Source organism: Rhinatrema bivittatum, chromosome 5 (assembly GCF_901001135.1).
Source record: "Rhinatrema bivittatum chromosome 5, aRhiBiv1.1, whole genome shotgun sequence".
In the NCBI taxonomy this organism is placed as follows: domain Eukaryota; kingdom Metazoa; phylum Chordata; class Amphibia; order Gymnophiona; family Rhinatrematidae; genus Rhinatrema; species Rhinatrema bivittatum.
In genome coordinates this window covers 83,223,860-83,250,849 of record NC_042619.1, presented here as the reverse complement: position 1 = coordinate 83,250,849, position 26,990 = coordinate 83,223,860, and the positions used below count along the sequence as shown (strand labels likewise).

The 26,990-nt window shown below is 45.0% G+C and overlaps 1 protein-coding gene across 6 annotated transcripts in view; it reads left to right on the top strand.

Annotated features, from left to right (window-relative positions):
- Positions 1-26,990, top strand: part of XPO4 (exportin 4) — a 340,414-nt gene that overhangs the window by 58,547 nt on the left and 254,877 nt on the right. For all 6 annotated transcript variants that reach the window (XM_029602525.1, XM_029602521.1, XM_029602524.1 and 3 more), the window contains exon 4: positions 18,627-18,765. In XM_029602525.1, coding sequence (XP_029458385.1) covers positions 18,627-18,765 — 139 coding nt within the window. The remainder of the gene's footprint in view (positions 1-18,626; positions 18,766-26,990) is intronic.

Sequence of the window (26,990 nt, the reverse complement as noted above, 5' to 3'; positions counted from 1 at the left end):
AGGCTGTTCTATGAGGTAAGTTGATCTCTAAGGCAGTTGCTGTTAAATAAAACAAAAGACAAAAAAAAGCCAACAACAACAAAAACCCCAAACAAAAAAAACCCAAACCCCCCACAAAGAGAAATCTGATTTATTACTGTCAGACAATTGGAACAGAGACATAAATTGTTTAGTGGTAATAAGATTCTTAAGGATTTGGATGAGAAAAGGGGTAAGTTGAATGCCCTCTTGTGCAAGGAAATTTTAGTTTAGAGTAGATGTGTCTCTTCAGGAATACTTTGAGGAAGGTAATAAACCTGGTAAATTACTAGCATGGCAGTTAAAAAGGCAAATATCAGAGTCAAATCTTGAAAATAGGAAATGGGGAGGGGGACGTTACCTATGATAATGAACAAATACGGGATAGATTTTCCCGGTTCTGTAGGGAGTTATCTACAGGGTAGAGTTCTATTTTGGATGAGAATATTGTTGATTATTTAGAGGGGGTTCATCTGCCCATGTTATCGGAAGATATTTCCCAAAAATTGGATGGGGAGATTTCTCAGGGGGAAATTTGTTGCGTATCATCCCTTAAGATTAATAAAGCCCCTGGACTAGATGGGTACACGGGGCTTTTCTATAAGAAATTTAGGGATTTGCTTATCCCTCCGCTTCAGCGTCTTTTCAACACACTTTTGCAAAATCCAGTTTTGCCTACTTCTATGGGCTTGGCGGGAATTGCGATTCTTCCTATATTCAGCAAGGACAATTCTTTGTGGTTCCTATAGACCAATTTCATTATTGAATTTAGATTTGAAGATATTGGCAAAAATTTTAGCAGCTAGATTGAATAGAGTGCTACCAGATTTGGATCAATCAGGCTTCATACTGAGCAGGCAGGCTGTGGATAACATCTGTAAAATTGTAAATTTAATTTGGAATGCTAGGGAACAGAAGGTGTCATCAGTTTTATTAGCCATTGACGCTGAGAAGACCTTTGACCGTGTTCATTGGGCATTTATGTTTAAGGTCTTACAGAAGATTGGGATAGGTTCCAACTTTTTGACGTGGTCGGAAATTTTTGAATTGGGCAGGGGTACGAGACACCCTTATTTGCCTTGGGTAAGGAACCTTTAGTGGGGAATATTAGGAAACATGGGGACATTAGAGGAATTCCTATTGTTAATGCCCAATTTCAAATATCCCTGTTTGCAGATGATATTTTATTTTCTATAGCTAATTCTCTTTTGTCCTTGCATATATTAGTTAAAGAACCGGATAAATTTAGTAAAGTTGCTGGATTTAAAGTTAACAGGAGCAAGTCTGAATTGTTAAATATTTCCCTAGATGAAATTCAACTAGGTTTAATAAAGGAGAACTTTCCTTCCGAAAGGTGGAAAAAAGTATTCATCATTTGGGAATTCGAGTGGAGGCAGATTGGAGACAATTGTTTGTTACGAATTAAATCCCTTTATTAGAGAAAACAGAGAGTTGGATATATGATCCTCCTTACAACTTCTCATTGTTAGGTCGAATCGCCACTGTTATATATATATACCCACTGCTTAAGGTCCTAGGGGACATATATCTATATATATATCTATATATATCTATATATATATATATATATATATGTCCCCTAGGTCTGACCTTAAGCAGTGGGTATATATTGAGCAGACTAAACTTATCCATGGATACTCCAGGATTTGGGGTCTGCTGGAGGTGGAGAGGCAACATAACAGGGTTTTCCACAGGACAAGCAGGATGGTAGTCCTCACATATGGGTGACATCATCAGGATGGAGCCCAATCACGGAAAACTTCTGTCAAAGTTTCCAGAACTTTGACTGGCCCCTACTGGGCATGCCCAGCATGGCACTAACCCTGCAGCCAGCAGGGGTCCCCCTTCAGTCTTCTTTTTTCCGCGCAGCAGTAGCCTTGCGGTTAAGGAGCTCTGAAGAGATTCCTGACAGGAATTTTCCTCACGGAATTACTAAAAGTGAAATTGCCCCACAGGGATCCCTCCTCTACCTTTTATTAGTCCGCGGTACTCCGGTAAGTTTTTACCCGTTTCTAGTCTATTACTGCTGAGTTTGGCCCTCGCAGCCTACTGGCCGTCGACCCTACCACGACTACATTTTTTGCCATGGCGTCGGGGGTTTCGTCGGTGCCCGGACTATACTCGCACCATGTCTATCACAGACCCCCATAAAGTCTGTGTAATGTGTCTAGGATGCGAGCACGATGTCTTGATCTGCACCAAATGTGCTCTAAAGACACCGAAGGGTTGCAAGGCCAGAATGGAGAAGATGGAACTTCTCTTCCATGCTCAAACCCCGACTCCGTCCATTGCATCGATGTCGTCGGAACCGGCACTGTCGACTTCGCGCCAGCATTGACCACCTACCGGTGACCGACCGGCATAGACGACTTCTCGGCCATCAACACCCTCTACTCCCCCTCAGGATCGAGGGGATTGCAGGAAGAAACATCACCATCGATACCGTAAGACTCGGATCATCGAGGGAGCAAAATCATCGACCTCGCCATCGTCCGAGCCGCTGTTGAAGAAGCCCTGTCCAGGAAAAGCACCGACCATTCCTGCGACCGGGTCTCCAAGGCAACCCTCACCCGATCGGGAGCCGCGACTCCGCCTTTAATGGTGGTCCCTTCGGCTATGCCTCTGCCTCCTTCTTCTGTTCCGGAGTCGGGGCTACTTGCTCCAGGTCTCCGAGAGAAACTGGACCGGATGGTTCAGGAGGCCATCGACAAGGCGATGCAACCTCTTCAGGTTCCTCTGGCACCGACACTGGCACTGACTGTGGAACCGATCATCAATTTGATTCCGGCAGCACTGGCACCGCTGCTATCCAGGATGGAAGCCCTAATGGCCGCCTTTCCATCGATTGGATCCCGGGTCTCCGATGACTCCGATGCCCTCCCCACTGACAGCATCATCGGGAGGAGAAACACCGTTCCGCATTCCTCCATCTGGAGTTATGCCTCAGCCATCGATGCCTATACGTCTCTCGCCACCTATCCAACCATCGGCGCCACCGAGCCATCCATCGATGCCCTCGATGCCTATACCAGTGCCTTTGATGCCATCGTCAGTGTCTCTGATAATTCCTCCGATTCCTTCGGAGCCTAGACCAGGACTTTCAGGTATCCAACCACCCTGTCCCCCTTTACTTCCTAGAGGGAAGGGTGTTGATCCTTATGATACCTGGGGAGATGATACCTCATCAGACACCAATGACTTACCTTCACCCACTGAAAGTAGAAAGCGTTCTCCTCCAGAGGGACCTCTCATTTATAAATTTTGTGAAGGAAATGGCTAAATTGGTTCCTTTTCAATTGCAGACGGAACAGGATAGGCACCAGATGGAGTTGCTCCAATTCCTGGATGCACCCAAGGTAATAACCTCTATTCCCATCCATCAGGTTCTTCTTGATCTCTTCAAGAAGAACTGGGAAAATCCAGGAACAGTTGCTCCAGTACACAGGAAAGCTGACACTACTTATTTAGTACAGTCAGCCCCAGGTTTTCAGAAGTCACAGCTTGATCACCACTCGGTCGTGGTAGAGTCTGCACAAAAAAGGGCAAAAAGGTCAAAACCTCACTCGTCTGTTCCTCCTGGTAAGGAACAGAAATTCCTATACAACATTGGTCGCTGAGAATTCCAAGGGACCATGCTCATCGGCCGAATTGCTGCCTATTAGCTTTATATGCCCCAATATAACAGGATCATTTTTAAGCAGATACAGGACTTCTCAGACTCCCTGCCTCAGCAATTCCAAGAACAATTACAAACCCTTGTAAGCAAAGGTTTTGAGGCAGGCAAACATGAGATTAGAACATCTTACGACATTTTTGACACCTCTACCAGAGTGTCTGCAGCTGCTATTTCGGCGAGACGGTGGGCCTAGCTCAAGTCTTCTGACCTTCACCCAGAAGTGCAAGACTGATTGTCTAACCTACCTTGTGTAGGAGATAACCTGTTTGGCGAACAGATCCATCGCACGGTGGCAGAATTAAAAGGCTATCATGAGACCCTAAAACAGCTCTCTCTGATGCCTTCCGACTTCTTCTCAAAGCAGCCCTTTAGAAAGGACTCTAAGAAGTTGTTCTACCGTCCAAGGAAATCCTACCCGCCACCAGCCAGATCCCGTGCTACGAGACCTTATCAAAAATCGCAGTCTCGCCAAACCCGAAAACAAAAACCTCAAGCAGCCCCCCTGCCAGGGCCTGCTTCAGGTTTTTGACTTCCACTTAGAGGAATCTGGCGGCTGTTCTCTATCTCACATACCAGTGGGAGGTCGACTGTGCCACTTCCACAACAGGTGGCATTCAATCACATCTGACCAATGGGTGTTGGCAATCATTGCTCAGGGTTACCATCTAAACTTTCTCGCCCTACTACCGGACTCCCCACCTCTACAGACATGGAGAACATCCGATCATTCCATTCTTCTGGATCAAGAGGTCTCCCTCCTTCTCCAGTCAAGAGCAATAGAACCTGTTCCACACTCTCAGCAAGGCCTAGGGTTCTATTCCCGGTACTTCCTAATCCCCAAAAAATCGGGAGGCGTCCGTCCTATTCTAGATTTACGGGCCCTCAACAAGTACTTCCAGCGAGAAAAGTTCAAGATGGTCACCTTGGGATCACTTCTACCTCTTCTACAAAGAGGAGACTGGCTCTGCTCTCTGGACCTCCAGGATGCATACACCCCTATTGCGATAAATCCAGCTCATCGCAAATACCTAAGATTCCTAGTAGGCCTCAAGCACTATCAATACCAAGTGCTTCCATTCGGCCTAGCGTCTGCACCACGAGTCTTTACAAAATGCCTCGTAGTCATCGCAGCATTCCTCAGGACACAGGGTGTTCACGTCTACCCCTATCTGGACGACTGGTTAATCAGGGCTTCCACTCAGCAAGCTGCTCTGTCATCCCTCAATCTAACTTTACACACTCTAATTTCGTTAGCCTTTCTCGTCAATTACGACAAATCCTACTTAGTCCCATCTCAAACCTTATCGTTCATTGGGGCAGACTTGGACACCTTACAGGCAAAGGCTTTCCTGCCTCGACAATGAGCGCTGACTCTCGCGTCACTTGCTCACCAGCTGCAGTCTCAACATGCTGCGACTGCATGCCAATTTCTCGTCATCCTGGGACACATGGCGTCCTCAGTTCATGTCACACCAATGGCCCACTTGGCCATGAGACTCATGCACTGGACTCTGAGGTCTCAATGGACTCACGCTATTCAGCCTCTGTCGGCCATTGTCCACGTCACCGACTCACTCCGTCTGTCCCTCGCCTGGTGGAAAAATCAGACCAATCTCTTCCAGGGATTACCCTTCCAAGTTCCGAATCCTCAAATCATTCTTGCCACCGACACTTCCAACCTCAGGTGGGGAGCCCACGTAGCCAATCTGCAGATACAAGGCTCTTGGTCTCCACAGGAAGCCAAACACCAAATAAATTTCCTGGAACTTTAAGCAATAAGATATGCTCTCAGGACCTTTCAGGATCGCTTGTCAAATCAGGTCATCCTAATTCAGATGGACAACCAGGTGGCCATGTGGTACATCAACAAGCAGGGAGGCACAGGCTCCTTCCTTCTGTGTCAGGAAGCTGCGCAGATATGGACGGAAGCCCTCTCCCATTCGATGTACCTCAGAGCCACCTAATTGCCAGGAGTGGACAATGTGCTGGCAGACAAGCTGAGTCGCGTTTTTCAACCGCACGAGTGTTCTCTCAACCCCTTGGTAGCTAATGCCATCTTCCAATGATGGGGATATCCTCAGACCTCTTTGCGTCCCCTCAGAACCACAAAGTGGACAACTACTGCTTCCTCATTCGCAGCGAACACTCTCAGCCCAGAGACGCATTCTCCCTCTCATGGGCACCCAGTCTGCTCTATGCATTCCCTCCACTTCCTCTTCTCTCGAAGACTCTCGAAGTTACATCAGGACAAGGGAACCATGATCCTGGTAGCGCCTCACTGGCCATGCCAAGTGTGGTTTCCAATACTTCAGGATCTCTCCATCCACAGGCACATTCCCTTGGGACAGGACCCGCTCCTGATCACTCAAAACGATGGGTGCCTATGCCATTCCAATCTTCAAGCCTTGTCCCTGACGGCATGGATGTTGCAAGGTTAATCCTTCAGCCACTTAACCTTTCAGATCCTGTTTCCTGTGTCTTGATTGCTTTTCGAAAGCCTGCCACGAGAAAATCTTACTCTTACAAATGGAAAAGGTTCATGTTATGGTGCTCTTCTCAGTCCCTTGACCCCTTTTCCTGTCCAATCCCGAAGTTTCTGGACTAACTCTGGCATCTATCAGAGTCAGGTCTTAAGACATCTTCCATTAGAATGCATGTCAGTGCGGTAGCCGCCTTCCATAAAGGTGTCGGGGATGTCCCTTTATCAGTACAACTCCTTGTAACACACTTTTTGAAGGGCCTGCTCCACATCAAGCCTCCACTGCGTCCTCCGGCCCCTTCTTGGGACCTTAATCTGGTTCTGGTCGGCTCATCAAAGCACCATTCGAGCCTCTTCAATCCTGTGACCTTCGATATCTCACATGGAAAGTGATTTTCCTTTTGGCAATCACTTCCGCTCGCAGAGTTAGTGAATTACAGGCTCTAGTTACCTATCCGCCTTACACTAAACTTCTGCAGAACCGGGCAGTACTTCGCACTCACCCTAAATTCTTACCTAAGGTAGTTTCGGAGTTTCATCTCAATCAATCCATTATACTACCTACTTTTTTTCCCAGGCCCCATTCCAATCTAGGAGAGCAGGCTCTGCATACCCTTGACTGCAAACGGGCTCTAGCGTTCTACCTAGACCGTACAGCTGCCCACAGGAAAAGCACTCAATTGTTTGTCACTTTCCATCCTATCAAATTGGGGCAGCCTGTGGATAAACAGACTCTCTCCTCCTGGTTGGCAGACTGCATATCCTTTTGCTATCAGCAAGCGGGCATTCCACTTCAAGACCGTGTTAAAGCACACCTACGCTCTGTGCCGTTTCCTGACGTTTGCAGGGCTGCCACCTGGAGTTCCCTCCATATCTTTGCAGCCCATTATTGCATAGACAAAGCCGGAAGACAAGATTCCATCTTTTGGCCAGTCTGTCTTGCGCAACCTATTTACAACGTGACATACCAACACCCTTCCGCCTGCCCGGTGGGGTTCAAGATGCCCTCGGCCAAATTTCATCCCAGGCCTGGTGCCTTGCATGCCTGAGTACATTTGGTGCATTCTCGGACATCCTCAGCTCGGTACTCACCCATATGTGAGGACTACCATCCTACTTGTTCTGTGAGAAAGCAAATGTTGCTTACCTGTAACAGGTGTTCTCACAGGACAGCAGGATGTTAGTCCTCACGAAACCCGCCCGCTGCCCTGCGGTGTTGGGTTCGTAACGTTTTCTTATTTTATTTTCGGCACTACCTGTAGCTTTTTAACAAGACTGAAGGGGGACCCCTGCTGGCTGCAGGGTTAGTGCCATGCTGGGCATGCCCAGTAGGGGCCAGTCAAAGTTCTGGAAACTTTGACAGAAGTGTTCCATGATTGGGCTCCGTCCTGTGATGTCAGCCATATGTGAGGACTAACATCCTGCTGTCCTGTGAGAACACCTGTTACAGGTAAGCAACATTTGCTAAATCCTTTTTCAATGTTAACACTGAAGATCTGGCAAAAATGAAGGAAACTGTTGACAGGCCATGAGTTCTTCTCTCCGATGTTGCCTTTGGGCCTTTACTGTATATCTGGTTCTATGGGTGATTCTCCTGGTGGAATCAGAAGGGAGTTTAGTGTTGCGGACGACTGTTTGCTAATTTGAAACTGTTAGGTTCTGAAGATATAAAATTGCAGTTTGGTCTCCCTGAGTCTGAACATTATAGATTTATACAAATATCACATTGTGTCTCTAGTGATTCCATTAAATGTCAGGTTGCTTGTGCCTTTTCTGATTTTGAAGATGTATTTTCAACAGACCTCCTATAAGGTTCTGATTTCCATAATATATGCCTTGTTTCCTAAACATGTTCTTCCATTTAAACATATTGGGGCAGATTTTCAAAGGCTACGCACGTAACCCGAGAAAATCTGCCCCTTCGCACGCAGAGCCTATTTTGCATAGGCGCGGCGGCACACGCAAGCCCTGGGACACTCGTGCCGGGGGCGGAGCCATGGGTGGGGCGCCGGCCCGGGGGCGTGCCAGGGGCGGGGCAGAGGCCTCTGGCACAGCCGCCGTGCCGATGGATGGTGCGCTGGCAGGTAAAGGTCAGGAAGGGGTTTTAGGTAGGGCTGGGGGTGGGGAAGGGAGGGGAAGGTTGGGGGGGGGGCGGAGGGAACGGGGAAATCCTTTGGGGCTCCCCTAGGGCTTGGCGTGCACAAGTGTGCACCCCCTTGCGCGCGCCGACCCCGGATTTTATAACATGCGCGCGGCTCCGCGCGCATGTTATAAAATCGGGTGTAGATTTGTTCGCGCTGTTTTTTTAAAATCTGGCCCATTAGGTTGGGAATCTGATTGGGGGAGATCTTGGTCAAATAAACAATGGGAGGCATGCTGTACAGCAATAGGAAAGAGCTCAATTTCTGTTAATATGGTTGAGACTAATTATAAAATTTTGTTTTCATGATATATTACTTCTCTTAAGCTTCACAAGATTTATTCCAGCCATTCAGATCAATGTTGGAGATTGTGAGATGGTAGGTTCATTTTATCATATCTGGTGGACCTGTCCAAAGTTGAGCCCATTTTGTAAGTGGATTGAATCAGTAATTAAAGGAATGTCTTCTGGGATAATTCATTTTGATTCTGGGATATATCTTCTTTCACAATTATTATTTATTATTATTATTTGAAGAATTTTTTTATACGGATATTAGTAGGGGACATCATATCGGTTTACATCATAACTAAAGAGTGGAAAATACAATGAACAGGTATTGGGGAGAGGGCTCACATAGGAACAAGTAAAGTGATTGGATTCTTTGGGAGAGGATCTTAGTGAATCATATTGTATGCAGCTCATAAGGAAATGGCAGCTCATTGGAAGAAGGAGGCTATCTCATCACAGACGCTATTTCTTCGAAGGATATGGACTATTCATTATTTGGCTACTTATTGGCCACTGGGAATGACAAGGTGGCTTTCCATGTGCAGATATAGGAGGCTTTTCTCCGTTGGTATCAGCAGTAAAAGTAACCACGGACTTTTTTAATCTGACTTTTGTTAGGTTGCCTCTCATGATTCTTCTTGAAGCTAAATAGATTGCTCATTTGATAATTACCTAGCTTACCTTCTTTGGATGTATTTTATTCTCTAATGAACCAAAAAGGGGGTGGGGGTAGGGGGGGCGAGGAAGGGATATATATTATAAAATTATTCACAGCTTAATATCCTTTCTTGTATTATCTTTTTGCTGTTGAATGCCTTTGTGGCATTATGACTTAGGGATATTTTATTTTGTTACTTGTGATATTAATAAAGAATAAATAAAATAAAAAAGTTATTACTCTGTGAAGTTCCTGAGATGTGAGATTGTCACATTGGTGCTTTAGTCAGAATAGAAAATGATCCTCATTAGAAATACAAATTTATACCTATTATGGGTGCACAACTTTGATTTCATTCTTGAATTTTTTTCCTTGAACATCCCTTAGAAATAGTTTTCCACAGAACTGCTGAGAGTGTAATGGCAGGGCTCTGTATTCACTCTGCTGAAGTCAGCTGATGTTTTCCGTGGCTCTGTTTCTGAGAGTGACATTGTCTGCTTGTAAAAGAGGTATAAATATGAAAGATTTTGAAATGTAATTGCTAAAAACAACTGGAAACAGGCGTTGACGTGAACTGACTGTCTGCACTATTTACTTTGTCTAAAATTTGCAAAACGTCTGCAATGGGCAAATATCTTGCTTCACACCATTTATTTTCTCATGCTGTAAAAAAGATATTGTCAGGTATTTCATTCTCCCACAGAGATTTGCCTTATACAATTTTTCACACAGCTCTGGTAAAAGATCTTAGTGAGTTGGTCTGCAATATATTTATTAACATTTATTAATAATTCTATGAGCTACTCAAAGCGATGTACAATGACAAAATATATAATAAACTCAAAAGCATCCACACATGACATCTCAGTTGTCAAACATAATTCATATAACATTCTATAAACATCATCAAGCCCACCCCTCCCCTTATTCTTATAGAAGAAAAATAATGCAACCCCCCCCATCAGTGAAAGTTAAGATGAGCCATTTTACAGTGAAGTTACACAAAATACCCATGTTTTGATCAATTTTCTAAACAAAAGAGGATCTTTGACCTTGGTAAATATTTGGAAGTTTGTTCCAGAGAATTGGAGCTATCACTGAATGTTCTCCCTCACATTTTTTGTATGTGGATTTCTTTTACTGAGAGAACACACAAAAGTTCCTCCAGTGAGGACTGTAACACCTGGGATGGAACATAACTGGGTAGACATGTCTGTAGATATTCTGGACCTAGCTCATTCAAACTCAGACTTCTGTACTGTTGTGGGATAGATGCACTGAAGAATCTGTTCAGTAAATCTTTGGGAATGGGAGTGATCTGCTGGGACTGGAGAAGGATGGGTATTACCACTGTCCATAAAAGTGTTGTTAGAAAATTGAAACTGCATGTCGGTAGTGAGAAAATCAATGGAGAGACTACTGAAAGAAAGGTAGTAAATTATCTAGAATACAGTGGGTTGCAGGGTCTGAGGCAGCATAATTTTACCAGAGGGAGATCATGTCAAATATGATCAATTTCTTTCGGTGATTAGAGAGTTGGATGAAGGGCATGCACTAGATGTAGTTTACTTGGATTTCAATAAAGCCTTTGAATTAATGACTGGAAGGAGGACAGTAAGCAAACTCCATGGCTCTAGTGCCAAACTTTCAAAAGGAAAACTTTGCTAAAATGAGAAAAATAGTTAAAAACTGAAAGGAGCAGCTACAAAGGTAAGAAGTGTGCAAGAGGCATGGACATTGTTTAAAAAAAAAAATCAAAAAAAAATCCTAGAAGCACAGTCCAGATGTATTCCACACATTAAGAAAGGTGGAGGGAAGGCAAAACGATTACCGGCATGGTTAAGGTAAGGTGAAAGAGGCTATTTTAGCCAAAAGATCTTCATTCAAAAATTGGAAGAAGGATCCAACAGAAGAAAATTGGATAAAGCATAAGCGTTGGCAAATTAAATGTAAGACATTGATAAGACAGGCTAAGAGAGAATTTGAAAAGAAGCTGGCCGTAGAGGCAAAAACTTACAATAAAAACTTTTAAAAATACATCCGAAGCAGAAAGCCTGTGAGGGAGTCAGTTGGACTGTTAGATGATCGAAGGGTTAAAGGGGAATTTAGAGAAGATAAGACCATTGGGGAAAGATTAAATGATTTCTTTGCTTCGGTGTTTACTGAAGAGGATGTTTGGGAGATACCCATTCCGGAGAAGGTTTTCATTGGTAATGATTCAGATGGACTGAGCCAAATCACGGTGAACCTAGAAGATGTGGTAGGCCTGAATGACAAACTGAAGAGTAGTAAATCACCTGGACCGGATGGTATACACCCCAGAGTTCTGAAGGAACTCAAAAATGAAATTTCAGACCTATTAGTAAAAATTTGTAACCTATCATTAAAATCATCCATTGTACCTGAAGACTGGAGGGTAGCTAATGTAACATCAATATTTAAAAAGGGCTCCAGGGACAATCCGGGATATTACAGACCGGTTAGCCTGACTTCAGTGCCAGGAAAAATAGTTCTAAAGATCAAAATCTCAGAACATATAGAAAAGCATGGTTATGTATGTATGTATATATATATATATATATATATATATATCCCCTCTCTCCTTTTATATATACATATCTCATTTATCTCTATCTTTCTATAATTTTATGCATATAAACTGTAAACCACCAAGAAATTGAAATTGAGTGGGTATAAACATTCAAATATATCCTCTCCCTTATTCTGCACAGACTTCCACACACACCCAATTTAAGCTTTTCCTACCCTGTGCCAATCTGGGCTTCGTGAGAGGTTTGTGGTTGCAGCCTGGGGCTGGAGTGTCATACTTTGAGCTGCTGGGGACACTGTAGTGCTGCGTGGTTTGAAGTGCAACAGACAGGCCTTGGGTGCACAGGAAGAGGTTGTCACTGCTGTGCTCTTGACAAAGAGTGATTTGGCATGGGATGGGGGGGGGGTGCGAGAGAGAGAAAGATGCATGGGCCACTAATAATGCCATAGCTAGTCTATGGCCAATACGGCCATAGGCACCACTCCTAGAAAGGCGCTGGCTGCAGTGTAGGAGCTGGCAGTGATGCAATCCCCACACCACTCCCTGCTTCCTCTCCCCTGCTGGCAGACCTTTAATTTAAATAATTGCAAGCTGCTCTTCTTATCATGGCTGGAACTGCACTAAACTGAAGCAGTGAAGGTGCGGAAGGATAGGAGAGTCTACGTGTGTGCTGCTTCCAGGCCCTGCCTCCCACCAGGACTCAATCTGATGCACCCCTCTCTACTAGAATGGGTTCTGTTTCCAGTGAAAGCCCCAGTGCTTCTGGGAGCCAGATTTGAAAGAAGATTCAGACAGACCAATAACACGTATATTATTTCTATGTGCTCTGTTTTCCTGATCTTCGATTCTGTCTAACAAGGATGCATTTTTTTTTCTCAGCTTCATTTGCTCCGTAATCTGATCAGACGCCATCTCTTGCGCCACGATCCTGTTGTTCAGTTCCATCAATCTTATAGCCTGCATGCCAGTTTTGGGGTTTTTTTTTTTAGTCATTTCTTTTATCGTTGACTGCAGCTTGCTAAGTTGGTCAGTTAGAGCTGCTGTTATGTTTTTTTGAGAGATCTCATATCAAGTCTTCTTTAAGATCCTATAGTGTTTGCTCGTTTACAGTCACCTTCTTGGATTTAGAAGAGAGTGTCTTCTCTTTTTTCCTTCTCTTTCTGGACCCGCCCTGAGCGTGTTGACATTCCAAGTAGCACAGTCTGTTGCGGACTAAATCCTTATTCATGTGTACCAATTTCAAAGCTTGACTCTTTCCAAAAAAAAAAAAAAAAAGGTAGGAGATAAAAATAAATGAGCGGGCCCTCGTGGAGCTCACCTCACCTGCAACTTCTCAGCTGGCCAGCATAACAGGAAGTCCCTAAACATTTGAAATTGTTGATCCTTTATTCTGTATTTGGTTCGGGTATCTGTTCTGTGCATGTGATCGTGGTGAGGGATTCTGCTAGAGTGTAGTTTCTATGAAAGGATCTATTGCAGTACAGCTTCTTGTGTTTTCCCCCATAGGAGGTATGTTGGTCTAGGGTTTGCAGAACTACCTTTTTCATAGGTAGGGTTATCACTGTTTGAGATCTGGGAATTAGTACTGTTTTTTTATGACAAGTTTGCTAGATATATGCTGGACAATATTCTAGGAGAGGTCTCACCAGTAACCTGTACAGTGGCATGATCGTTTCCTTTTTTTTCTGCTGATTATGTCTTGTCCCATGCATCCCAGCATATCTTTGGCTCTAGCCACCACCTTGTCACACTGTTTAACTGCCTGTTCTTGTGGGGGGTTCCAGGAGCCAAGGATCATTTTTTAAGAAGAGGTGGTTATTGGTTGTAGAGGGGAGGGGGCACAGGGCAGGGTGGCTCAGGGAGGTCAGGAGGCTATTGATAGTGTCCGGGGGGATGGAAGTGGGGATGTTGATGGTGATCAGGTGGGATGGTTGGTGGTAGTGGTGATAGCAGTCTGGGGAGGGGCAAAGGAAGCACACTTTCATTTGACTATAGGTGCCACATTGCTTAGCTGCAGCAATATATGGGCCACTGCTGCTTACCCTTGACCCCCTCGGTTGTGGTGATTTTGCGGAGAGAATTCTGCAGGAAGGGGCATATTTTGCGGCAGTTCCCACAGCATCGCAGGAATCAAAAGGCACTGGACCTAAGAACCAACTGTGCCTTGTAAACGTCTTTATACTCTTACACATTTTTTACATTCTGCTGAATAAAAAAATGCAAATCAAAATGTATTAAAATAGGAGTTCCTCTGATATAGTCAGCATGCTCTACATCTTCATTATGAAAGAACAGTTACAGAAGTATTCTGAAAATAATTTCTGTAAGAATAAAATAGCATAGTTTTGAGTGCATAAGTTTTCACTGCAAACCCAGTTCTGGTTAAAACGAAAAGTGCCATGACAAGGCCCATGATAACTTAAATAGAGCTCATCTGTGTCCAGTCCGGTAGTTGAGCTGATTTGATTTGAAATCAAGCTGTTTCTGTTGAAGAATAAGCTGAATGTGAAACAAAGGTCAAAACATGCTGAAGAAGAAGATGCCAGAAGAACTCCAGGATAACTTTATTCAGAAGTACTGATTGGGGGGAACGCTTTAAGAAATTTTCAGTGTGAGTGAATATCTCTTGGGCACCATCAGGTCCATCAACTGTAAACAGTTTGGCACCACCAAGGCGCTGCCCTCCAAAGTAAGTAGCCATGGATTAAGGAAACTACTGCAGAAGGTCATTATGAGGTCTAAGATCACTTTAAAAGAACTACAGAGGTTGAGATTGGTGAAAATGTTGACTCCAAACATGGCCTGTATGTGGGAGGGTGATGATAAGGAAGCCACGGCTGAAGAAAAGCCATGTGATGTGCCTCATAGAGTTTGAAAGGAGACACTTAGGGGACATTGTACACATGTAGGAGAAGGTTTTGTGGTCTGGTGAGACCAAAGTGGAATTTTTTTGGTCTCTCATGTTAAATAATATTTGTAGCATAAAACATAGCACATCATAATGGCAGACTTCAAGAAAGCATGGGGATAAACACAGTGGATTATCTCTGATGGCAAGAGAATGGGAATGAGGGAACTTCCTTCGCTGAGCAATGGTTGCTGTGATATGGCAGCACTGAACTTGCTCGAGGGCATGGAGAGACCTGCACAGAGCTGCAGTTGCAACTCTAAAGGGGACACAGTAGTAGAATTGGGAGTTGGGTTCCATGTGGGAATTTGATCTACTTGGCCCATCCATGTGCATTTACTCAGTCTAGATGAGCCTTATGGTCTTTATCTGCCATAATTTACTATGTTATGTTATCTTATTAACACTAGCCCTGCAATAAAGCATGGTGGTGGCAGCATTTTGTTGTAGGAATGCTTTGCAACAGTGGAGACAGGGAGGCTTGAATAAAAGGCTATGGCATGATCTCTAGTGTGAAGCCAGTGATGAAATGCGATCTAAGACATTGCACAGAAATGAAATTAAGCAGACTAGATGGGCATAATTGTCCTTATCGCCTGTCATATAGTCTATATTTCTATGCTGTTCGATGAATGTTGATGACATTTGCACTTAGGTTTTCAGGGTTCACACCGCCCACCATCCTATTTAAATCCTGGACTTTGCTTTCTGTTCTTGTACTCTTATTTGTCTCACAGCGAGTAGAGATAAGGGAATAAAAACAGTGTCTGTAGGTTTGTGCTTTAACAACACTGCTCTATAGATTTTCTTAGTCTTTATTTTACCAGCTTGCATGTCAGTGGTATTGTCCTCTCTTTTGAGGGTATTGTAGTATGAATTTGGAAGCCTTTAAGCTGAAGGTTAAAAGATAACATCCAGTGTGCTAGTGCAATCTGTAAACTTTCAGCAAATATATTTAAAAGCAAACCTTGATTTTGTTTCCCATCTTTTTTCACTTGGTATGTCCAGCTGGTCTTAAACTATGTTGGCATATTGCAGGTGCTCAAAACTAGCACGCCCATGTTTTTCTGCTTTGGCATCCCTGTAGGTGGGGGAGGCGTGTTCAAATGATGGAGACTTTCCAAGCTTAATCTCATGTAAAGCCTGGGTTTGTTAGGAAACACTTTAGATGTCTGGAATAACTGGGGAAAATGTATCTGTAAAAATTAGCTGTAGAGTATGCCCCCTAAAATGAGATGGCATTCATTTTTCCCATTGAATTTCTTCCTTACTTAGTCATATGCTAAGCAGTCACTTTTTTTTTTAATTACCTACACTCAATATATAATACCGATTTTTCCCTTGTTCTCTCACAATGGTAAATACCCAAAACAACTAGGAAACTTTAATTGTTAAGCATACAATAAAGTTTCCTGGTTGTTTTGGGTATTTATCTTTTTTTTTTTTTTTTAACAATATATGAAAACTATATAACAAGACTATTTCCAGTAACACATTACATTCACTTCTCGTCACTTCTGATTTTACAGGCTTTTAGCCCAAGTAGAACCTGCTGCAGCCCTTTTCTGCCCAGGACTGTTCAGTCTGAGGCACTTTGGGCCTTGAGTTGTGCAGCTGTCTTCCAACGCCAGCTTAAATCCCAACCTTTGCAAGGTTGTTGTCCAGCTGAGATAGTTCTCTAGGAAGCCTAGTACAAGGGCATCCTGAGCTGTCATTTGATCGCTGCAGAGTGAAGACCTCCTAAGAGCTGTGATGACTGCCTCGATGGTGCTCCAACACTTCACTGACCTGAGCGGCAGGTGTTGGGGGCTAGGAATTCAACCTGGAACTCCTGACAGACCTGCCAACCCCCCCCCCCCAAACCACACCCCTTTAATTGATAAAATTCTGGTTATTTTAGTTTACAAAAACATTTTTTTGCAGTTTTTAAATAGCAGAATTATTTTGACAGTGAGAGTATGGTTCATTAAATTCAGCATTTAAATTACAGCAAGCCATTGAATTTGCACCTGGATACCATCAAGAGTTAATTTTTGTGGCTGGAGCATTTTATTTATTTATTTATTTTGCCCTCTTGCTTTGGGGAAGGGGGGGGGGGGGGACACGGGAGAGTGGATGAATTCTAATAAAGTCCATCAACTTTGCCTTTATGATGAATTGAGTTCTAGTTCTTAATTGTGCTGTAAAGACAAACAACCTTTCTTTTTTAACTTTATTCAGTGTCCACATGTATTGCACTATAAAAGAAACACTTATCAGCAGCAACATTTTACATTTTTGTTTAAAATAGGAGAACTTGCAGTATAGTACGGAAGTAAAAGCACTGGATGGTGGGGGTGGGGGGGGGGTTAAGTATGTGACGTTTGGGCTGCTGCCTCTTCCGACTCGCCCAATATCTTACTGCTATTGAAATAACACCCGGACAGTCCTGGTGGCTCTGCTTCTCCCCCCCCCCCCCCCCCCCACCTCGCCCGGTGGAGTTTCTCTTAGAAAAATCTGGGCCTGCCAGTGACACAGGTAATTTAGTAGCTGCAGACTTTGCTTCCTTTTTTTTTCCAGCAAGTACAAAATCTTGTGTCTTCAACCATGCATGGGGATTTCAAAATTTAATATATTGCCGTGTGTTATTGGCCAGTTCCGCCCTCCCCCATCTAGGTTGTTTTACTTCTAATGTGCTATTAATGAAGTCTGAAATGGATGGCACTGCCTCTTTAATGCATGTAAAGTTATCAGCTGCCAAATAAGCCTGATATTTCACTTTCAGTGCATATCCAGCGTAGCTCGCTGCTTCAATGGCAGGGGGGTGAAGAAAAGAGGATTTATATTCAGACAACAACCAACAAGGACTGAATTGAACAGCCTGGTAAACAAATAAGCGAGGGAGTAGCTTGCTTATTGCTGCGGTTACTACCCCTAACCAATTAAGCTTGATACTTCACTTTGATGCAGCTCCAACACTGCTCTCTACATCAATGGCAGGGGTGGAAGGTGACTAGAACCAAAAAGTTACTAATAAGGGCCAAGAGTAACAGATAAGTATGAGAAAAAAATAAGTGTGAAAGCTTGCTGGGCATACTGGATGGGCTGTTTGGTCTTTTTCTGCCGTCATTTCTATGTTTCTATATGAAACTTTTAAGTGCTTAGGCAGCATAATTATACAATCTCTTGTAGGATACTTCTCCAGTGGAAGAAATGTCCCTTCCCTTTTCCTCTCAACAATGTTACCTCTGTCTTGACATGAGGATTTAGCAGTTAAAATTATTTGTATCTTGTTACAGATAGTTTTCTAGCTTAGCTAGGTCTTTGAGTGAATGTGGGAACCAGAATTGTATTCTGGATTTCAAGAGAGATGGTCAGACATGCAGAGTGACGGGATTAAATTTATGTACTTTGTCCACCTCAAGCATTGTTGGTTGCAAAAGAATATTGTGCCCCATTCTGTGTGATCCCTAAAATCTTTGATAGCCTCTTGATCTGCTTTGCTCATAGCTGCTAACACCAAGCATATCGCCATCATTCATTTGCCAACATTGTCACATACTCACACCGACCGTTGTTTGTTTGTGTGCCAAAACTTTGAGCATGATGCTAAACTTGGCATTGTTGGCAAAAATGAACGTTACTAGATCATTGGTTAAATAGTCTTAAAGTTCAGTAAGAGTCTTGTGACAGGTCACTGACTGCCTTGCACAAAATCAATTTTTTGTATAATTTATCATCTCCTCAGTGACCAGTAACCAACTGGGCGCTGTGTGTGTTTAAAGAGAGAGGGTGAGTTATTCAGGAAGAACAAAACTTTTGCGCACTCTTTGATTAGAACCTGGAACCTTTGCAAGCTTACGGAATGGAATAGATTGTAACTGCATTGTCCTCTTATTTCACAGCCTGCAGAAGTATGTGCGGGAGCAGATCCTCTTGGCAGTGGCAGTCATTGTGAAACGAGGGTCCTTGGACAAGTCCATTGACTGCAAAAGCATATTTCATGAAGTCAGCCAGTTGATCAGCAGCTGCAACCCTACTGTGGTAAGTTGTGGCAGTTTAACTTGCTAGTTTCCACGTAGGATTTCATTTAGAGATTTTGCACCAGCCATAAGCGAGATTTTGTTGTCTTAGATTACCTTAAGCCAGTGCTAAAAGGTTGGGTATTTTAATCTTCTTATTGATGATAAAATAGGTGCTGTGGAGAAAAACGGAAGTCTTTGTGGGTTGGGGGTTTTTTTTTTCCCCTTTGGATAAAATTCAAAAAGTGTGATCCACTGATAATAGAGATGAACAGTAATCCTTTCTATAGCTCCCTGTGTGCACATCAAAAGGCAAGAAGCTGCTGCTTTTGCAATATAGTAAAATCTGTGTCTCAGTTTTTAGGGAAAGAATATAATCCTTGAAAAAAATATCTTGTGTATATTTTTGAAGATTCTCTTTTACTTATTTTGGAACTAATGAGCTATGTGAGCTAGTGCTTTTTAAATACGAACATAAGCTTTGGCCTTTCTGTTAAGTTTGATTAGGGGAAACTGGAATTCCTCTATTTGGCCTGAAAGGAAATGTAATATCAGGTTGTGCATTAATATTTCTTTTAGTCTGATGAAGAACATTGCAGTACAAGCTGTATCATGAGTAACTGTTGAAATAATGCTGGCTTAGATTGACCTAAGAAGCCTTTCTGCTTGCACCTTCACTTCAGCGGCTAGAACGTTTACTTCCGCTGTACTAATGCTCTGACACAAAACTTCCACAAGAGCTGAGACTTAAATTACATTCTCTCTTTCAAAAAAGACCTAAAGGCCTGAATTTCTTTTTTTTCTAGCTGTCTGGCGTAAAATCACCATCTTGGTTTTTTATTTTCCTGTTGGATTTTTGAATATTTCACTTTGTTTCATTGTTTATATTTTTATCTTGTTACAGCTTGTATTATTATTTCTTATGTTCAATTGTGCCTTGCCTTGTTGTGGTTAAATAACAGAGAGATGGGGGTTCTATTTTAAATTCCCTGTGCACCAAAGCAAAATGTGTAACAAAAAATACAGTGCGAGTGGTAAAGAGCAGATGATGTGTGCGCCTTCCTCATCTTTGAGAAGAAAAGGGAGTTCTTTAAGAGCTTCCTTTCTTTTAAAACAGTGTTACATTATCTTTAGTTTGCAGGAGCAAACCTGCATTATTCACATGAGCTGGAACAGGTGATTCCTTGGTGTGGTATGGGGCCATGTTTCCTTTCCTTTCCTTCCCCCTTCTCTGCCTTGCACCCTGCTCTCACAGAGCCAAGTTGTACATAAGCCACTGCTGAGAGTCACTGCAAACTTAAAGCTCTGTTGCTTGGCTGATTTTCTTAAATTCAGCTATTACGTCACTTCTGGGAATCCTTTTCTCTTTAAGTGAAGACACACACTAAAAGGAAATTATTATTATTTTTTTTTTTCATTTATATTCTGCTTTTTCAGGCACTTTAAAGCAGATTACATTCAGGTATTGTAGGTATTTGTCCACAGAGGGCTCACAATCTAAGGGCAGGATTCATCATTCCTCGCGGAATGATGAATCCCGGGAAAAAGGGGGCGGGGGGGGGGGGCGAAGGGGGGGGTGCGGGCCTGTGAAAGGCCGCAGTCGTTTGTGCCGCAGCCATTTGCACCGCGGCGGTGCGATTTCACCGGCCACAGCCTTTCACAGCAAATAGCGACACCGTAAAAGGTGTAGCTATTCGCCGCGCTGCTGCCAGCGATAATGTTCTTTTCCCCGCCCCGACTTCTCCCCTCCAGCTAATTTAAATCCTATCATGTGCGATAGGGGTTTATTGCATGCGTTAGGGCCTTATCGCGTGCCCTATCGGATAAGGCCGTAACGCACGTGATAAACCTTTAGTAAATAACCCCCTAAGTTTGTACCTGAGGCACTGGAGAGTGAAAGTGACTTGTCCAAGGTCACAAGGAGCAGCAGTGGGCTTTGAAATATGGTTTCCCTGGTTCACAGCCTGCTGTTCTAACCACTAAGCTACTCCTCTACACCACTCATTGATGTTACTGCACCAGTGCAAAAAAAAAGCACTAGGCAACAAAACTGAAAGAAGAATCCACTAAACTGAATGGAGATTGTTCCTGGAAGACTTATGTTTATGCTTTTCCTTCTCATATAACCAAAATTCATAATATGTACATAATGAAAAACAAACTTTAAATTGGATATCTTTCAATCAAATTTAAAACAATGAAACCAGTTCTTCCCACCCCCCCCTCAAAGTCCACATCTTTTCATATCTATACAGATCCACATGGGCAAAAATCATCTGATTATGACTTTAGGTTATTATCTAAAATGGAATGTCATTGGGAAAAGATGCCCCATACTAGATAATCGCTACAAAGCCGAACCACTACATCTGAAAACGCAAAGTTAGAATAAAAGGCATGACCGTCTTGTAGCTTTGACACATAATTAGTGTGAAAGATGCTTTGTAATAATGTGTCTAGATTGCATAATCATAGGCCTACCTGAAGATGCCAATTTATCAAATACTAAATTGCAGATAAAAGTCGACTCCAATGGACTTATACATTTTCAAAGAAATGTCACAGTGAAAGCCTGACACTGCCACAGTGTTTCAAGACGCAGCTTATAATTTTATGAGAGCTGCTCGCTAAGAGACTGTCGGCCTGTGTTAATGTCACAGAGATGCGGGATCCTTTTGGTGCTGATGTGAACGGTTACTGTTGACACCATTTGGTAGCTACAGGGATAGGAGCAGAGCGGGAGGCAGCACCTTGGAAGGTGGGGGTGGCGGTGTGCGGGCAGATTAGAAAAGAGATGTGGTGATGATCCAGCAGGAGGTTTCAGCTAAGACAGTTGAATAAACAATGAAAAAGCTTGGAAGCTGATTTTATTTTAAACTGTCCTTCTGACAAAAAAATTGTCCTTATGTTTTTTTGTTTTGTTTTTTTAATGCAGTATTGACCCAGAACACACCATTCTCCTTTTAGAACATTCCTCTACTCTACTCTGTATGGTCCTCCACGGCTTTTTAAGGCAAAAGCAAAAAGAGACTAGAATTCCCAGAAAGCATAATTAAAGTAAAATGTTTGGAGAGTTTATAGACCCGTGCTGTTCCATTGCACCCCGCCAAATTGCAAGAGAAGTATTCAGCCGCATATTTCTTTGCTCCCGAATGCCGTGCTGATGATTTTGATGCCAAACGTCTTTTGTGGGGGGGGGGGGGGGGGGGGCTTGTGCTGATTTTTGTGTATTGGGGGGGAGGGGGAAGGGTAATCTCTTCCCAGATGAGAGTTTTTCATAATCCATATGATAGAATAATTGTTTCCATGTGGAAGAGTTCAAATTTGTAAAGACTAGTCATGATCGGGAAGAAAAGCAAGCATTTAACATCTACTCGGATATGTAAAAAAAAAAAAAAAAAAGAAAATGTGCATATATTGCACACGTGGCAGCGCTCCATTGCCTCAGGTATAAATTTATTGTTAAACCCTCTGGGGACAGGGAGACACCTACAGTACCTGAATGTAAATTGCCTTGAGCTACCAATGAAAAGTCGTGAGCTGAATAAATAAATAAAATTAGTATTCACAGGGACTTGTGAGCTACTACACACAAGTTTGAAACCTGTGTGTAGTAGCTCCAGTCATTTTTTTACATGTCTCATCAGCATCCACAACTCACTCACCTTCAATTACTGAGACAGCTGCACACCCCTGCAAACCTCCTTTCCCTGTTAATCTTTACATTTCCTAATGCGAGCCCTCAAGGAGCTCGGTCACCACGCCTAGCTCTTCTTATAGATCCATGCATGAGGTGAGCAAATAATCTATGTGATCCCAACCCAGGTAATCTCCAGGGTGAAGTCTCAGTCCAAACTGCTCCGTCTCTTTTAGCCACTGAGGGAGGATTTTTCTGTAGGGAGAATAGTGTTGTCAGGCTGCCGCAAGCGCTTCAGCGTGGCTCCCCCCACCCCCAATCATGAACCTCTTGCAGACAGAGGAGGGAGACCGGCCGGCCACAGGTATTTCAAGGCCCGAAGATCACATTGCTTTGTGACCAGCTGATCATACCCTCTCCCCCCCCCCCCCCCCCCGGAGCATGCCTCCCTCCTCGTCACAAAGGGAAGAGGAGGGGTAGCATGCCTGCCAAGGACTGAGCTTAGTCATAAGAGAGGTAGTGGGGGGAAGCTTGGTGCACAGAGCCAGGTTATCTGTGGGCTCTGGGCATTAGGCATGGGCCCGATGCATGAATGTGAGCAGGCCACAGCAAGCGCTTCAGCACAGTTCCTCTCTGGTGACAGATACACAGTCACTGGACAGGCCTGGACCTTGTATGCCTGTCCATTGACCAGCTCTGTGGTCCGGGCTGTTTCGGGTAGTGTGTGTTCCTGCTGTGTGCCCGCTCAATTTACTGCGTGTGCCAACTTGATAGCGTTTCTCCCCCCCCCCCCCCCCAATGCTTGAGGTGGGCTTCTGCGACTTGTGTCCATGCCCCTGTGTGTTCCGGCCCCCCTTTGTGGCTGACTTTTGCTGACCTGGTGGCGTGGCCTGGTATATGATTCCAGAATGAATTCTGTGCCTGCCTGCTCTCTGCCACGCTGCCTCAAAGAAAGTCACAAAGTTTTTTGGTAAGCTGAAACAATCCAGCAAGCAGCAATTCTTGGATCCCTCTGAAGATGCTGAGCAGCCGCAGAGAAAAACTCCCTGTGCTGCCGCAGATTCTGCTAGCCACAGATCCCCTTTGACCATGCAGCTTGAAGAGAAGGATTCCATTCCTCCTACTGACTTGCCCTCCGTATTTCATGTCAGAACGAACAGTACACCGCCACCTCCTTCCCTTTCTTTATGCTGCAAATGCCCCTGCTGCCACTGTGAACCCCAGCGCAGGAGAAAACATGGGGGAGGGGATCAGCACGCTTAGCTTTTAAAATTACTTGACCATCTGCGTTCTAGGGTAAAGAAAGGCCTATCCAACGCAGTTCCCGGCAAGTTGTCTGCCGTTGTGCTGACGAAAGAGCAGGCCAAAGTGGCAAAGTGCTTGTGTTCTAGTTGCAAACACTGCCGCGAATAAAGAGGAGGGAGACCAGCCAGCCGCAGGTATTTCACCTGATGCTATCATTGCCCTCCCTGCCCCCCCCCCCCCCCCTCGCAGCGCTCCTTCCTCCCCATCACAGAGGAAAGAAGAGGGGTAGCATGCCTGCCAAGGACCAAGCTTGGTTGTCAGAGAGAGGTAGAGGAGGAAGCTCGATGTGCAGAACCAGGTTACCTGTGGGTTCTGGGCAGTAGGCATGGGCCCTTGCACTTCTCCTTAGGGAGATGGAAGATTCTCCATAGAGAGGGGGAGGATAATCCTCCAAGGGCCTGGGCCTTAACTGTAGTCTCTTATCCTGAGTGCCAATAAAGAAGGTGGATACTATAGTGGTGTTCTTACATAATGTTACTGAAGAAATAGTTCAGTTTTGAGAAATATGGTACATGATACAAGTCTCTTTGGTAAACTCCTTATGGCAACTTAAAAATGGTAAATCTGTGAATCTGTGGTCCACTAACTTCTCCTAGGACAAGCAAGATGGTAGTCCTTACACATGGGTGACATCAGATGGAGCCCGGCATGAAAACTTCTGTCAAAGTTTCTAGAACTTTGATTGGCACACTGAGCATGCCCAGCATACCACTATCCATGCGGCCAGTTCTTCTTTCTACGGTACTGTTGCCTCGCAGTGGTGGAGTTCTGCTCTAGTCTCAGAGTTCTCATTGTTTTTTCTTGCGTATTTTCGTATGCCTTCATACCGGGGTCCACCTTCCCTGGTTCCACCCTAGTCAGTAGGGCAGTGCGAAAGGGTTATATCTTATTTGTGGTTGATTCCGGGGTTCTTTTGGCATCTGTGTCTGCCCTGTGCCGACCGCTTGCTGGTTTGAAGCATGGCCTCCTCCGGGTTTCGTCGATGCCCCCAGTGACTGATCAGCATGAAGCTTGTATTCTTTGCCTGGGGGCATCGCATGATGTCCGGGGTTGCTGGTTTTGAGACCAGATGACCCCTAAAAGTGTTGCGATTTTGCTTGTGGGATAGGCCCACAAGCATCCCTTACCTCTCTGCTGCCATCTCTCGCCACCCGTTGCGGCCTGGAGACCGCCTCATCCGTCTTTGCGGCCTGGAGGCCGCCGGCGCCTGCCACCTTCAGCAGCTCTGAGCCGCCACCTCTGCCTCTCCTGTGCGGCCTGGAGTCCACTGTCGCTGAACCCTCTTCTCGGTCAGGAGGTTGCCACTGATGCGCCTCTTCTGCAGCAGGCCGACTGCTGCTGACACCGCAGTCTTCCACGTGGCCTGGGAGCCGCCACCGGAGCTACTGCTGACTCCAAGGCCTCTTCGTGGCTAGGCCGCCGCCGACTTGCTTCTCTCATGCTGCCTGGAGGCTGCCGCCAACTCTGCCGGTTTTTCGTGGCCTGAAGGCTGCTTTGACTTTCTTTTTCCCACGGCCTGGAGGCAACCGCCAACTCCATCCTTCCTGCAGCCAGGAGGCCGCCGTCGTCATCCTCTTCTGCGGCCAGGAGGCCGCCCTGACGCTACTCTTCACACGGCAGGGAGCCGCCAACTATCTTCTTTTCTTGGTGGCAGAGAGCTGTTTCGTCGGGGCCTGCCTCCTGCTTCACTGCAGGACGTCGCTCTCCATGGTCCTGCCCCTTCCTAGGCACGTGGCTGTGCCTCCTCTCTTCACTTAAAGGGCCAGTAGTGGGCTGTCTTCCTAGGCTCCTCCTGCTGATGTCCTCTAGGCATTTCCTTTTCAGCCCTGTAAAGAGGGCCTTCCTTCACTCAGTCTTCGCCTTCACAAGGAGTTGGTTATGGAGTTGGACTGCTCCTGGATCTTCAGTTCCAGCTCTTCATTCCAGGAGTCCTGTATGATCCTTCTTCACTTCTTCAAGGCACTCTGTTCCTCTTTCGTACTCCTTGTCTTTGTCCATGGTTCCTGAACCTCAGTTTTCGTCTTCGTTCCACATTCTGGTCTCTCGATGGATCCTGTCCTCTTGTCTCCAGATCTCCTGATGTCTCACTATGTCCAGACATCCCCGCATCTTCAGATGTCTCCTTGTCTCCAGACATTCTGACATCTCTGTCCTCTGATGTCTTCGTCCGTCATGTCCCTGAGGTCCTCCTCTTTAGAGATCCCTGATGTCCAGATGCCATAGATGTCCTGAGGTACTGCTGTCCCTTTGTATCCGATATCCTACGTTCCAGCCCTGATGTCAGAGTCCTGATCCTGAAGTACTGTCCGTCCCTAGCTCCGGGTCTAGCTTCGGCTCGCCCCGGATCTCGTCTCCAGCTGACCTTCCTGGGAGTAAATCCATATCGGTTTGGAGGCTGAAGCCTTCTTCCGATTGGATCTGTCTTCGAGCACTGCCCGGATTCCTCCTTCATCCTGAGCCTCAGTCTTGCACATGTCCTGCTCTCCGTGTGATCCGCGACCAGCTTCTTCAAGTTATGTAGGGTACGCAGTGGGATAGGGTGATCCATGACCAGCCCACTTCTGCTGTGTAGAGTGCCCTGAGGGGCAGTGCCTGTCTAAATCTCCGAGTATCCTGAGTCCTTATCCTCGTCTGAGTCTTCCCCAGGTTCTAAGTCCTCATTGGAGTATCCGGAATCCTTGCCTGACTCTCTAGAATCCACCTCTGATCTTCATCCACATCTGAGCATCTTGAGTTCCAAGCCACCTCATGTCCTCGTCTCGTCTGAGCTCCAAGTTACCTCTTGTCCTTATCTTGTCTGAGTTCCCATGTACCAAGTGTCCTCATCTCTTCTGAGCTTCCAAGTACCAAGCATCCTCATCTCGTTTTGAGTCTTCAAGTGACCTCGTCTCATCTGACTCCCAAGCTTCACACGCTCTCGTCTCGTCTGAGTCTCCAAGTACCAAGCGTCCTCATCTGAGTCTCCAAGCCTCCTCGTCTTGTTCAAGTCTTTGAGCCTAGCCCAAGTCCGAGGTCCCGTCTTGTTCCAAGTTCTAGTTGCTTGTCCTCGACCTCTGTCCATCCTGCTGCATCTGCCGCTCCCTAGTAGCAAGCCCGAAAGGGCTATCGAGTGGCTGGAGGGCTACCCCAGAGACCAGCATTGCATTGTTGGGTCTCTACCGGTGCGTGCAGGTTTGGCAGAGGTTAGGGCTCGGTGGCTAGCCTGCTCCTCCTATCCTTGGACATGTCTCGCCTGCCGCAGCACTTCCATGGAGCTTCTCTCTGCAGTTGCGTCATGGTCCAAGGCACACAACTCCCCGGAATTG